Source organism: Ranitomeya imitator, chromosome 1, assembly GCF_032444005.1.
Source record: "Ranitomeya imitator isolate aRanImi1 chromosome 1, aRanImi1.pri, whole genome shotgun sequence".
NCBI classification, from domain to species: Eukaryota; Metazoa; Chordata; class Amphibia; order Anura; family Dendrobatidae; genus Ranitomeya; species Ranitomeya imitator.
In genome coordinates, this window is record NC_091282.1 from 947,133,962 (window position 1) to 947,147,979 (window position 14,018).

Consider the following 14,018-nt stretch of genomic DNA (forward strand, 5'->3'; position numbering starts at 1 on the left):
AAGGGAAATGGACATCTTGGGGATATCCTTGATGCATTGCTCCGCTTATTTGGACATTTTGTTTTTTAGAGTCCTCGCTCTTGGATTCTAATGATTTCTTACCCCCAGTTATCTACTATACAATTGTCTAAGGGTCACTTCAGTCTGTGTCTGTCACGGATATTCATTGGTTGCGGCCTCTGTCATGGAAATCCAAGTGGCTGATTGGTCGTGGAAAAACGCCCACGACGATTCAGCGACGGCCATAGTCGCTGCTTTAGTGCCCTGCAGTCAGCGCTGAGCGCTCACACAGGGTTAATGCCAGTGTTATCGGACCGTGGTGTAACGCACTCTGTTACCGCAGCTATTAACCCTGTGTGCCCAACTTTTTACTATTGATGCTGCGTATATGTAGTACATTGGTCAGCGTACACTACGTCGCTGACCAATATACTACATAGCTGTGAAATACACTATGTGACTGTTATATACTACGTGGCTCTACAATATACTACGTGGCTCTACAATATACTACGTGGCTCTACAATATACTACGTGGCTCTACAATATACTACGTGGCTCTACAATATACTACGTGGCTCTACAATATACTACGTGGCTCTACAATATACTACGTGGCTCTACAATATACTACGTGGCTCTACAATATACTACGTGGCTCTACAATATACTACGTGGCACATTGAGGTAGATAAGCGTCTAATGAAAGACCCGTGTCCACCTCCTACTGACACTAAGCTAAACTGAATATCCTACTTCCTGTCGGTAGGGTGTACACTGCAGAGGAGGAGCTAACTTTTTTTATTTGCATAGTGTCAGCCTCCTAGTGGCAGCAGCATACACCCATGGTTCCTGTGTCCCCCAATGAAAGGCGATAGAGAAATACTACGTGGCTCTACAATATACTACGTGGCTCTACAATATACTACATACCTGTGCAATACACTAATGGCTATGTTATATACTACGTGGCTGTGTTATATACTACGTAGCTCTGTTATATACTACGTCACTGTGCAATATAGTACGTAGCCTGTGCTATATACTACATACATATTCTAGAATACCCGATACGTTAGAATCGGGCCACCATCTAGTATTATATAATTAGCTGGGGGTAAAATGTCATTAGAATCCATGCGCTTGGACTCTGAAAGCAAAATGTCCAAATAAGCAGAACAATAGATCAAAAAAACTATTTAGGAAGCAGTTTAGCAGATCAACGATCGCTGAATTCATAAAGCAATAACTGATATATACCCCATATATTTTTTTTTCTCTAGTTCCCTTAACAGCAATCCACATGGCTGCTCAATGCACTGCTGAAGAACAACAAGTTGCATTTCAGCTTCCAGATTTTCATTTTGCAAGGAAACAACTTTTGACTGAGTTTCCTTAACGTCCATAAGGCCTTTTACTTCTGAGCTTAAATTGTTTTTTTCCAGCTCAAGTGTTTTTCTTTTTTAGAAGCTGTTGATATTGAGGGTTTTCTTTTAAGTCAAGTACCTAAAAGAACAGTAGTCCATATGCAAAACTATTAAATCTGCTCAAAAAGTCACAATAAAATATACAATCAGTCCTATTACATCCAATACATAATTCTGGTCATACAAAAAGGGGTTAAATCTACCTCTTCCAAGGATGGAGTCAAGTCTGTTATTGTTTCCTTTTCTACTTTCGGGGTACTGCAGGAAGCCTCCATTCTCAGATTAGTAACCAAAGTGATGTGCTGGTGTAATTCTTCTTGGCATCTCTGTAGCTCTTCCTGGGTTCTAGTAGACTAGATTAAAAGAATAAAATAGCTTTACTTTCTGGTAAGGGCATATTTTAAATATTCAAATCTAATTTATAATGTGCGGCTTTGTAAGTATACATTTGGCCCCACAGAAAGAATGAGAGACTGGTTAGTGGTCTCATATTGCTCCTCTCCGATCTGCAGAGTCCTTTAACCCCAAGGGTGGTTTGCACGTTATGGACCGGGCCAATTATTACAATTCTGACCACTGTCCCTTTATGAGGTTATAACTCTGGAACGCTTCAACGGATCCTGGTGATTCTGACATTGTTTTCTCGTGACATATTGTACTTCATGATAGTGGTAAAATTTCTTTGATATTACTTGCGATTATTTGTGAAAAAAACGGAAATATAGCGAAAATTTTTGAAAATTTCGCAATTTTCCAACTTTGAATTTTTATGCAATTAAAATCACAGAGATATGTCACACAAAATACTTAATAAGTAACATTTCCCACATGTCTACTTTACATCAGCACAATTTTGGAACCAAAATTTTTTTTTTTGTTAGGGAGTTATAAGGGTTAAAAGTTGACCAGCAATTTCTCATTTTTACAACACCATTTTATTTTAGGGGCCACATCTCATTTGAAGTCATTTTGAGGGGTCTATATGATATGATAGAAAATACCCACGTGTGACACCATTCTAAAAACTGCACCCCTCAAGGTTCTCAAAACCACATTCAAGAAGTTTATTAACCCTTCAGGTGCTTCACAGGAATTTTTGGAATGTTTAAATAAAAATTAACATTTAACTTTTTTTCACAAAAAATTTACTTCAGCTCCAATTTGTTTTATTTTGCCAAGAGTTACAGGAGAAAATGGACCCCAAACCTTGTTGTACAATTTGTCCTGAGTACGCTGATACCACATAAGTGGAGGTAAACCACTGTTTGGGCGCATGACAGAGCTTGGAAGCGAAGGAGCACCATTTGACTATTTAATGCAAAATTGACTGGAATTGAGATTGGACGCCATGTTGCGTTTGGAGAGCCACTGATGTGCCTAAACATTGAAACCCCCCACAAGTGACACCATTTTGGAAAGTAGACCCCCTAAGGAACTTATCTAGAGGTGTGGTGAGCACTTTGACCCACCAAGTGCTTCACAGAAGTTTATAATGCAGAACCGTAAAAATAAAAAATATTTTTTGTGAAAAAAAATGATCTTTTCGCCCCCAATTTTTTATTTTCCCAATGGTAAGAGAAGAAATTGGAACCAAAAAGTTGTACAATTTGTCCTGAGTACGCCGATACCCCATATGTGGGGGTAAACCACTGTTTGGGCGCATGGGAGAGCTCGGAAGGGAAGGAGCGCCGTTTGACTTTTCAATGAAAAATTCACAGGAATTGAGATGAGACGCCATGTTGCGTTTGGAGAGCCACTGATGTGCCTAAACATTGAAACCCCCCACAAGTGACACAATTTTGGAAAGTAGACCCCCTAAGGAACTTATCTAGATGTGTTGTGAGCACTTTGACCCACCAAGAGCTTCACAGAAGTTTATAATGCAGAGCCGTAAAAATAAAACTAATTTTTTTCCCACAAATATTTTTTAGCCCCCAGTTTTGTATTTTCCCGAGGGGAACAGGAGAAATTGGACCCCAAAATTTGTTGTGCAATTTGTCCTGAGTGCGCTGATACCCCATATGTGGGGGGGAACCACCGTTTGGGCGCATGGGAAGGCTCGGAAGGGAAGGAGCACCATTTGGAATGCAGACTTAGATGGAATGGTCTGCAGGCGTCACATTGCGTTTGCAGAGCCCCTAATGTACCTAAACAGTAGAAACCCCCAACAAGTGACCCCATATTGGAGACTAGACCCCCCCATGAACTTATCTAGATGTGTTGTGAGAACTTTGAGCCCACACGTATTTCACTACAGTTTATAACGCAGAGCCGTGAAAATTAAAAAAATCTTTTTTTTCCCCACAAAACTTATCTTTTAGCCCCCAGTTTTGTATTTTCCCAAGGGTAACAGGAGAAATTGGACCCTAAAAGTTGTTGTCCTATTTGTCCTGAGTACGCTGATACCCCATATATTGGGGTAAACTCCTGTTTGGGCACACGGGAGAGCTCGGAAATATTGCGGCGACATCCGTGGCGAGAGCTATGCATCTGTGGGTTGATGATTTAAAGGATCAATTGTCAGCCAAAACTTCTAGGGAGTCTATCATTAGTGCTATTCCCTTACTTAAACTAGCCACAGGGTTTCTTGCAGATGCTACGGCAGAATCTGTCAGGTTCACAGCCAGAGGGCAATCGCTATCTAATGCAGCCCGTAGGGCCATTTGGTTAAAAAGCTGGTCGGGGGATGTTCCCTCTAAGAACAAACTATGTTCCATTCCCTTTTCGGGTGGCCGAGTTTTTGGCCCTGTATTGGATGACATTCTGGAAAAAGCTTCTGATGAAAAGAAGGGGTTTCCAGAAGAGAAAAAGAAAAAATTCCAGCCCTTTCGTAGACCCTATTACAGTCAGAGATCAGACTATAGGGGTAAGGGTAAACAAGGGAGATGGAGTTACCAGAAAGGGGGGGATAATAGGAACCGAAATAGAGATCCAGGTCCCTCAAATCCTAGAGCTGAGTTCCGGAGAAAGTGACGCCACCAGAATAGGGGGTCGGTTGTTGAATTACCTGAGGGAATGGGAAAAAATTACCTCAAATCCGTGGGTCCTTCAGGTTATATCTCGGGGCTACAGGATAGAGTTTGTATCTGGTCCCCCAGAAAGATTTTTCATCTCCAACGCCCGTCTCTCTTCAGTCTCCCCAATGTGGTCAGACATTCAGGATCTCCTCCGGATGGAGGCAATAACTCCCGTACCTCCTCCCTTGCCGCCCACCCTTGGATCGCTCGTTTTTCTAGAGCAGTCTCGAGGCTGAAGCCTCCAATCAAAAAATCTGTGCCCCCATGGGACCTAAATTTAGTCCTTAATGTTCTATGCAAAGAGCCCTTTGATATAAACAAGGATATAAATATCGCTAATCTGTCCCTAAAAGCAGTGTTTTTAGTAGCTATTACATCAGCCAAAAGATTGGGGGAGCTTCAGGCCCTTTCCATCAAAAACCCTTATCTACAGATTTTTGATGATAGGTTGGTTTTGAGGCTTGACCCAGGGTTTCTTCCCAAAGTAGCCTCTGTATCAAACATTAACCAAGAGGTCGTTCTTCCGTCTTTTTGCCAATCTCCTAGAAACCAGAAAGAAGCCTTCTTCCATAACTTAGATGTCAGGGAGACGATACTGAAATACTTGGACATAACTAGGGCCTGGAGACAAGATAGTAATCTCTTTGTCCTGTACGGGGGTCCTAATAAGGGAAAAAAGGCATCAAAATCCACTATTGCCAGGTGGATTAGATCCACTATTTCCACGGCCTATCAGATACAGGGAAAGGATCCTCCAGATAGCCTTAAAGCTCATTCATCTAGGGCTATGGCCACATCTTGGGCCAAAAAAGGGGGGGCCTCAGTAGATCAGATTTGTAATGCAGCATCTTGGTCTAGCATTAGCACTTTTTCAAAACACTACAAATTGGATGTAGTTTCTTCTCAGTTAGCCTTTGGCAGGAAAGTGCTTCAGGCGGTAGTCCCACCCTAGGTCTAGGAAGTTTCCTTTGGTACTTCTCCATGGTGCTGTCAGGTGGTGACCTGGAAAACGGTAATTAATCTTACCGATAATTGTATTTCCAGGAATCCATCCTGACAGCACGGATAGTTCCCTCCCTAATGTAAACATGTATCATACTTATGTGAAGTAACATTGATGTTGATCTTGTTATGTTCAAAATAAATTTTTCTGTTTGCATCCATCCAGATGTGTTACTTTGGAAAACCACTGAAGGGTGGAAAGGGGAGGGTCCTTTTAAACTCTCGTGTTTCCTGTCCCACTGTGTATAAGAAGGACGTCCTCCATGGTGCTGTCAGGATGGATTCCTGGAAATACAATTATCGGTAAGATTAATTACCTTTTTTTTCTTTTCATTATTTAGGATTTTTTTTTATTTACTTTTTTACTTTGTCCCAGGGGGGGGGGGGGGGGGGGGAGACAATACAGATCGGTGATCTGCCAGTTTGCACAGCACTCTGACAGATCACCGATCTGTGAAACAGCTCTGCAGCGTTACCAAGTGCCTGCTCAGAGCAGGCACTTGGTAAGCCACCTCCCTCCCTGCAGGACCCGGATCCGCGGCCATATTGGATCCGGGACTTGATGCAGGGAGGGAGGTAGGAGACCCCCGGAGCAACGCGATCACATCGCGTTGCTGCGGGGGTCTCAGGGAGCCCCCTCCCTGCGCGATGCTTCCCTGCACCGCCGGCACATCGCGATCATGTTTGATCGCGGTGTGCCGGGGGTTAATGTGTCGGGGGCGGTCCGTGACTGCTCCTGGCACATAGTGCCGGATGTCAGCTGCGATAAGCAGCTGACACCCGGCCGCGATCGGCCGCGCTCCCCCCGTGAGCGCGGCCGATCGGCTATGACGTACTATTCCGTCCTTGGGAAGTAAAGCCCACCCCACATGGACGGAATAGTACGTCTAATGGCAGAAAGGGGTTAAGGCCTGTTTTACACTTCCGTCGGTACAGGTCCGTCGCAATGCGTCGTACCGACGGACGTTGTGAAAGTTTTGCACGACGTGGGCAGCGGACGCAGTTTTTCGGCGCATCCGCTGCCAATTCTGCAGTCCGGAGAGGAGGGGGCAGAGTTTCATACACGCATGCATACCTGTGAATCAGCACTGGGGTGAGAAAACACATACTGGAAGCCTCCATACCTCCAGTTTTTCTGGTCTCTTCTCACCTTCCCATAGACTTCAATAAGCAGCCATAGTTTGATCCCTCAGCAAGCTGGCACGTAGAATTTAAGCTACACAAAGTCCTTTTGATTAAACTAGCAACGTTCCAAATTAATAATTCCCACTTACATTCTCTGCATATCTCTGCAGATTAGTCAAGAGTTCACATCTCTCGGCCTTAAAAGTATCGATTGACTGCTGAAGTTCCTCTTTCTCTTGAGAAATTAGGTTGAGTTGCTGCTGCAGTTGACTGAGGGTCTCTTTCAGCTCATTTCTTTCAGTTTCAATCTCTTCCTGTCTGGTTGCAGTATCAACCTGATCATTTGTGGGCATCTCAATAGATACCTGTAATCCACAGTCTTGCGTCGATTTGTCCTTGAAAATAGATAAAATTTAAAATTCTGAAAAAAACAAAAACACACATGCTCCATTTCCCCAAATTTACCTGTTTACACATTGCAAGATCATTAACCAAATTGTTGTTGACGACAGTCAAGGAGGATATTAAATTGTCCTTTTCCTTTGTGATCAATTCGAGCGTTTCTACCATGTTCTCATACTTTAACTCTAGATTGATGGAGATCAGAGTAAATGTGAGAGTATAAGAATTGCATGTTCACATACAGATTGGACTATTGCAGTTACCAGCGTCTTGGAGGTTTCTGAGAACATCTTCCACTTTAGTTTCAAGCGCCTCGATGATCTTGCTCTTTTCTTCCATCTCACCTTGGAGCGCAGATCTGTTGGATTCTCTCTAAAAGGGAATTTGATATTACCAGAATTCATGACATTTTGCCTATGTGCAAAATTATGCTGCTTTTGGAGGAGAAAAAAAATTAACATTTTCTGCTCAACTCAAGGTCTCCGTGACCGGCGTGGGGGCGGTGGTTTAAAGTTTTTTTTTTTTTTTTAAATTATGTTAACTAAGCATGCTATATTATTTTCATGCACTATTGCTGTTTATTTACTGCAGGGTATTTGCATATAATGTTTTTTATCTTTGGTTTGACTGTTTAGGGGCCTGTGTGAACATGCACCTACACCTCAACTTATATTCCAGTTCATCTCTAGGTTTTTTGTTTTAATTCTTTTATCTTGTTTCTTTTCCCTCCATCTTATCAGAACACTTCAAATCAGTATTAGATTTTGGTTTACTTATAAAAGTATATCTCAAAAATAAAAAAATAAAAAACAAACAAACAAAAAAAAACCTACTTTAAAGTCCCCAAACTTCTGATCAGGATACACTGACGGAGCAGTACACTACCACGGTTTTCTTTCCTGGCGACCAATTTTTTTTTTTTTTAAAACAAGCACATATTGAAAAAAGATGACGCTAAATAAGGAAAGATCATCTTCTAATGTTTTTGAAGAAAAGTCAAACAGTTGTCCAGAACTAGAAAACGCAGCTGCTCAATGCCAAAAAACAGGATTTTTGGTTGCTTACCGTAAAATCTGTTTCTTGGAGCCTCCATTGGGGGACACAGGAACCATGGGTGTATGCTGCTGCCACTAGGAGGCTGACACTATGCAAATAAAAAAAGTTAGCTCCTCCTCTGCAGTGTACACCCCACCGACTGGCATAATACTCTTCAGTTAGTGAGAAAGCAGTAGGAGATAAATAACAAGGTTGAAAACCAAAACCACAAACTTGAGAACTGTAAACGTGATAACAGTCATAGAACATATAACCAAAACATTGGGAGGGAGCTGTGTCCCCCAATGGAGGCTCCAAGAAACAGATTTTACGGTAAGCAACCAAAAATCCTGTTTTCTTTATCGCCTCTCATTGGGGGACACAGGAACCATGGGACGTCCCAAAGTAGTCCCAAGGGCGGGTAAAACAGACTTCCATCAGGTCACAGGACTCACCCCTGCCGCCTGCAAGATCCTTCTGCCTAGGCTGGCGTCCGCCGAAGCGTAGGTATGGACCTTGTAAAATTTGGCGAACGTGTGGATGGAAGACCAGGTTGCCGCTTTGCAAAGCCGTAGGGAGGAAGCCCTGTGGTGCACCGCTCAGGAGGCGCCGACTGCCCGGGCAGAGTGAGCCTTGATCCCAGGAGGAGGCACTCTGTTCTTGACCCAGTAAGCCTCCAGAATAGCCGTTCTGATCCAGCGAGCAATAGTCGCCTTAGAAGCTGGCTGGCCTCTGCGCGAGCCATCAGGAATGACGAAAAGAGAATCCGTCTTCCGGGAAGTGGACGTTCTATCCAGATAGATCATCACTGCCCTGACAAGGTCCAGCTTGTTCAACGATCGCTCCAGAAGATGAGTCGGAGCTGGACAAAAGAAGGTAGAACGATGTCCTCGTTGATGTGGAATGTGGAAACCACCATAGGAAGAAAGGAAGGCGGAGGTCTGAAGACCACCTTGTCCTGGTGGATAACCAAGAAAGGAGGTCGGCGAGAGAGCCGCCAACTCGGAGACGCGGCGGATAGAAGTGATGGCCACAAGAAAGGCCACCTTCCAAGATAGGGGAACCTCTTTGAGAGGTTCAAAGGGGAAAACCCTCAGAACGTCCGGTACCAGGTTTAAATCCCATGAATCCACAGGGGCCCTGAACGGAGGGACCGCGAGGGCTACTCCTTGAAGGAAGGTCTCAACCTGTGGTCTGGAAGCTAAAGTCTTTTGAAAAAGGATGGAAAGCGCAGAAACCTGGCCCTTTAGGGAAATAAGAGAAAGGCCCGAATCCAGTCCTGCCTGAAGGAAAGCCAAGATGGAAGGCAGGGAAAAGGACATAGGTGAAACGCGACTGAACTCTACTATCGTAAGCCTTCCAGGTACGATAGTAGATCCTGGAAGACGAAGGCTTCCGAGCCTGAATCATGGTGTGAATCACCCGAGCCGAAAGGCTGGACGCTCTTAGAACCGCGGTCTCAACAGCCACGCCGTCAAACTGAGCGACCGTGAACTCGGGTGGCAGATCGGACCCCGAGACAGCAGATCCGGCCTGTCTGAAAGGCGTCAGGGAGCGTCCGCGAGAAGATTGACGAGCTCCGCGAACCAAGCTCTCCTGGGCCAATCCGGGGCGATTAGAATGATCGGCACCCCTTCCGCTTTGATCTTTTTCAGCAGTTTGGGAAGCAAGGGAAGGGGTGGGAACAGGTAGGGCAGCACGAACTGTGACCAAGGAATGGCCAGAGCGTCGACGCCCACTGCGAGAGGATCGCGAGACCTGGAGACGAACCGCGGAACCTTCCTGTTCATTCGAAACGCCGTGATGTCCACGTCCGGAGTCCCCCCTCGAAGGCAAATCTGATGGAGGACCTTCGGATGTAAGGACCATTCCCCTGCCGCGAGACCCTCGCGGCTGAGGAAGTCGGCGGCCCAATTGTCCACGCCGGGGATATGCACCGCGGATATCACCGGAATCGTTGCCTCTACCCAAAGGAGGATCTTGGATACCTCGTCCAAGGCCAAGGAGCTCCGAGTTCACCCCCGATGGTTGACATATGCCACCGCCGTGGCATTGTCCGTCTGGATTCGGATAGGAAGGCCCCTGAGAATCCTTTCCCAGTGACGAAGGGACAGAAAAATGGCCCGGATCTCGAGAACATTGATCGGCAAGGGTGACTCTTGCGCCGACCAACGTCCCTGTACAGTCAGTTGGCGAATCACTGCACCCCAGCCGAGCAGGCTGGCATCCGTTGTCACCACTTGTCAGTGAACTGGAAGGAAGGACCTGCCCTGGGAGATGAGAGGTGACGTGAGCCACCAGTTGAGACACCGTTTGACTCGGGGAGAGAGTCGGATCGGGCGGTCCAGGGAGAAGACAGACCTGTTCCACTGAGACAGGATGGCTTGCAGAAGAGGTCGAGAGTGAAATTGGGCGAAGGGAATCGCTTCCAATGATGCTACCATCCTCCCCAAAACCTTCATGGCCGATCGGAAGGAGGGAGACCGAGGGCCCTGGAGCAAGCGTATGTCCCGACGAAGAATGGATCTCTTGTCTTCGGGAAGAAAGACCTTGGTCTGACGAGTGTCGAAGAGCATGCCCAGAAAGATGATGCGCTGAGAAGGAATAAGGCAGGACTTCTTCCGGTTGACCAGCCACCCGAAACGGGCGAGGGTGTCGAGAACGATGGACAGGCTTTCGTGGGCCTGAGAAAAAGACGGAGCCTTGATGAGGAGGTCGTCGAGGTATGGAAACAGAACCAGACCTCTGACCCTCAAGATGGCCATCAGTGCCGCCATGATCTTCGTGAAGACTCTTGGGGCGGTTGCAAGACCGAATGGCAGGGCGACGAACTGAAAGTGTTCCTGGAGCACCGCAAAGCGCAGGAAATCGGTGATGTCCGGGGAATATTGGGACATGGAGGTAGGTGTCCTGAATGTCTATGGAACACAGAAATTCCTGAGCCTCCATAGAAGCAATTACTGAACGAAGGGATTCCATCCTGAAGAGCTTTAGGCGGACTCTCCTGTTCAGTAATTTTGAGATCCAGAATGGGACGCACTCTGCTGTCTTTTTTCGGTACCTCAAAAAGGTTTGAGTAGAAACCTGTGAACCGTTCTTTCTCCGGGACGGGAACGATTACCCCGGCTTTGAGGAGAGACGCGATGGCTGCGAAGAAACCCGGAACTAGAGCGGGATCTCTTGGAGGTCGGGATTCGAAGAAACGATCCCGGGGTCGTGAAAGGAACTCTATCTTGTATCCCGAGGATACAACTTCCCTGACCCAAGCGTCCTCTACCGAGGAGATCCAATGTCCCTGAAGAAGAGAAGACGGCTGCAAAGCCTGGGAGGTGGACTGGCTACTAGTCGAGAGTCATGCCGAGGAGGTCCTTCCAGTCCTGGACCTGGAGGATCTACCCTGGGAGTAGCGAGCACGCCAGGAAGGAGTGGGCCTAAAGGATACCAACTTCTTTTCTTGACGGGCCTGTGGCCTCTGTTGCCGCTAGAAGGAATTAGATGCCGCGAAAAGACCGAAATTGACGTCTAGGAGGAGGGCGTCGAGGCTTAGCCTGGGGAAGAAGGGAACTCGTGCCCCCTGTAGCGTCCTTAATAATTTGGTCTAGCTTAGAACCAAAGAGACGAGACCCCTGAAAAGGCAGGCTGGTAAGGGACTTTTTAGAAGACAAATCCGCCTGCCAGGCCTTAAGCCAAACTGTTCGGCGGATGGCAACTGCGTTGCTGGACGCCTGAGCCGCACAAGACGCGGCGTCCAGGGAGGCGGAGACCAGATATTCACCCGCGTGAGAAATCTGGTTGGCAAGTTCCGCTAGGTGTCCGGGCGGAGCCCCGTCCAGAAGACCCCGACGGAGTTGCTTGGCCCATTTGGATATAGATTTTGAAACCCAAGTGGAAGCGAAGGCCGGGCAAAGACTAGCTGAGGCCGCTTCAAAGGCTGATTTTGCGGAAGATTCTATGACCCTATCGTTAGAATCCTTCAGAGATGCTCCGCCGGACAGTGGAAGAACCGTGCTGGTGGACAGTCGGAAACTGAAGGGTCCACCGAAGGGGAGGCAGTCCAATTAGCGGTGAGCTCCGGAGAGAAGGGATATAACACGCCAAGTCGCTTTCCTCTCTGAAAGCGTCTGGTCAGGTTCTCTCTTTCTCTAGTCATAATCTCCTCAAATTCCGGGTGAGGAGCGAAAAAACTTGGAAGGTGGTTTAGCCCGTCTAAACGAAACCGCCTGATCTGCGGGATCCGTAGAGGACTCTTTGATGCCACGGGTTTGATTTATTGCTCCAATGAGATTCTGAACCATATCCCTCATGGTAGCGATTTGGTTCGAATCCAGCTCCGAAACATCCTCCGAGGGCGCATCAGAGAAAGCCTCGCCAGACTCAGGGGAGGAGGATCGGGAGGACGCCGACCGCAGAGGGGGACCGAGTGGCGAGATGGAACGAGAAGAGGACTCAGACCGTCGTTCCTGTCTGGACCTTTGCGGCTAGCCATGAAGGGTTCGGACGGAGCTTCCTGCGACCCGCTGGCTACTGCGGGAGTCTGCAGGGGTAACTGATTCAGCGCGGACACTGAGGGAAGTTTGGTGTTACAGGACGAACATGTAACGTACTTGACTAAGGTAGAAGAGGAAGAAGTAGGAGGGCGAGAGCGGCCCCCTTTAGAATTACATTTTAGAAAGGTCCCTGAAGAAAATGCCGGTGGGTTAGGGGACAGTGGGGCAGAGGGGGGGTGTCGGTCTGCAGTGCAGAGCTACTCACGGCAGACGAAAAACCCGGATACCAGTATGCTGCAGGCCTGTAGGAATGCTGTGGATCTCCGGCGCAGATGGCGTGCTGTGTTGTGTCCCCAGGAAGGAGCGCTCTGTGGAGTTTTAGAAGGTGCGTGGCACGATGCAGGAATCACGTGCCCTGAGTGTCCAGCAGCAGCGTGGAAGGGGCGGAGCCAGACGAGATGGCACCGGTGGGTGGGGAAAGCAGGGCACAGTTTGTCGGGCGGGAGAAAGCCCGCCCGAAGAGAAGGGAAGTGGGCGGAGCGCGGCCCGGAAGTAGGCCCCGGGAAAAGCCGGGGCCTAAATTAGAAGCCGGTGGCCGGTGCTTGTGGTAGACAGCGGTGCGGCGCTAATAATGTGCGGGCGCCGCCCGGCTGATAGGTGCGGGAGCCGCCGCATGGAATAAAGGATTCTGGTGCCGGCGTCGGAAGTAGGCCCCGAAAAAAAGCCGGGGCCTAAATTAGAAGGCTGAGACCACTGCGCTGCCTCCGGCGGGCGTATAGCCAGAAGTAGGCCCCGGGAAAAACTGGGGCCTAAATTAGAAGGCTGCGACCGCTGCGCTGCCTCCGGCGGGCGTATCGCCGGAAGTAGGCCCTGGGAACAGCCGGGGCCTAAATTAGGAGCCGGAGGGAAAACCGCAGCGGCGATAACAGCGGCGCGGCAGCCTGCGAGGCCGCCGCCTAGAGTGGAGGGGAACTGCTGCGATGTCAGGTGTGGGCGCAGGAAAGGTACCGCACATGGGATGGGGAGTGCTGCAAAAGCAGCCATGACCCCTGCTGAATCCTGGGCCCCTTTTAGGAACGCCGATCAGGCCCAAAAAGGTGGCCTGGAGTACTTAAAACAAGGAACCCCCACTGGGAATACTCACCTAAAAACATCCCACGTCGTCCGTTACTAACCTTGGGGAAGGTATCAGACGTCCATGGGAGCTGCTGATGGACGTCCTCGTCTCCTCCAACCGACAGGCTCTGGTGGGCGAGTGGGTGGGGGACGGAGCCAGGACCGGACTTCTGAGCACGCTTGTGTGCTAGGCTCTTGGTCCTGGAGAGGGATCTATGAGGATACGGGGTGGCAGTACACGCCGTACTCATAGTCCGTAAAGTGGGACTACAGGTGTGACTGCTCACCCTGTATCCCTTCCGGGGAAACCTGAAAAGAAACGACGCACATTGAGGTAGATAAGGGTCTAATGAAAGACCCGTGTCCACTTCCTACTGACACTAAGCTAAACTGAAGAGTATTATGCC

The 14,018-nt window shown here is 48.0% G+C and overlaps 1 protein-coding gene across 2 annotated transcripts in view; it reads right to left on the reverse strand.

The window, feature by feature from the left end:
• The window catches only part of CENPE (centromere protein E), a 206,619-nt gene that overhangs the window by 102,603 nt on the left and 89,998 nt on the right, over positions 1 to 14,018 (reverse strand). For both annotated transcript variants that reach the window (XM_069743668.1, XM_069743664.1), the window contains exons 30-33: positions 7,237 to 7,345; positions 7,037 to 7,158; positions 6,721 to 6,966; positions 1,631 to 1,780 (exon numbers count right to left, since the gene is read on the reverse strand). In XM_069743668.1, the coding sequence (XP_069599769.1) occupies positions 1,631 to 1,780; positions 6,721 to 6,966; positions 7,037 to 7,158; positions 7,237 to 7,345 (627 nt within the window). The remainder of the gene's footprint in view (positions 1 to 1,630; positions 1,781 to 6,720; positions 6,967 to 7,036; positions 7,159 to 7,236; positions 7,346 to 14,018) is intronic.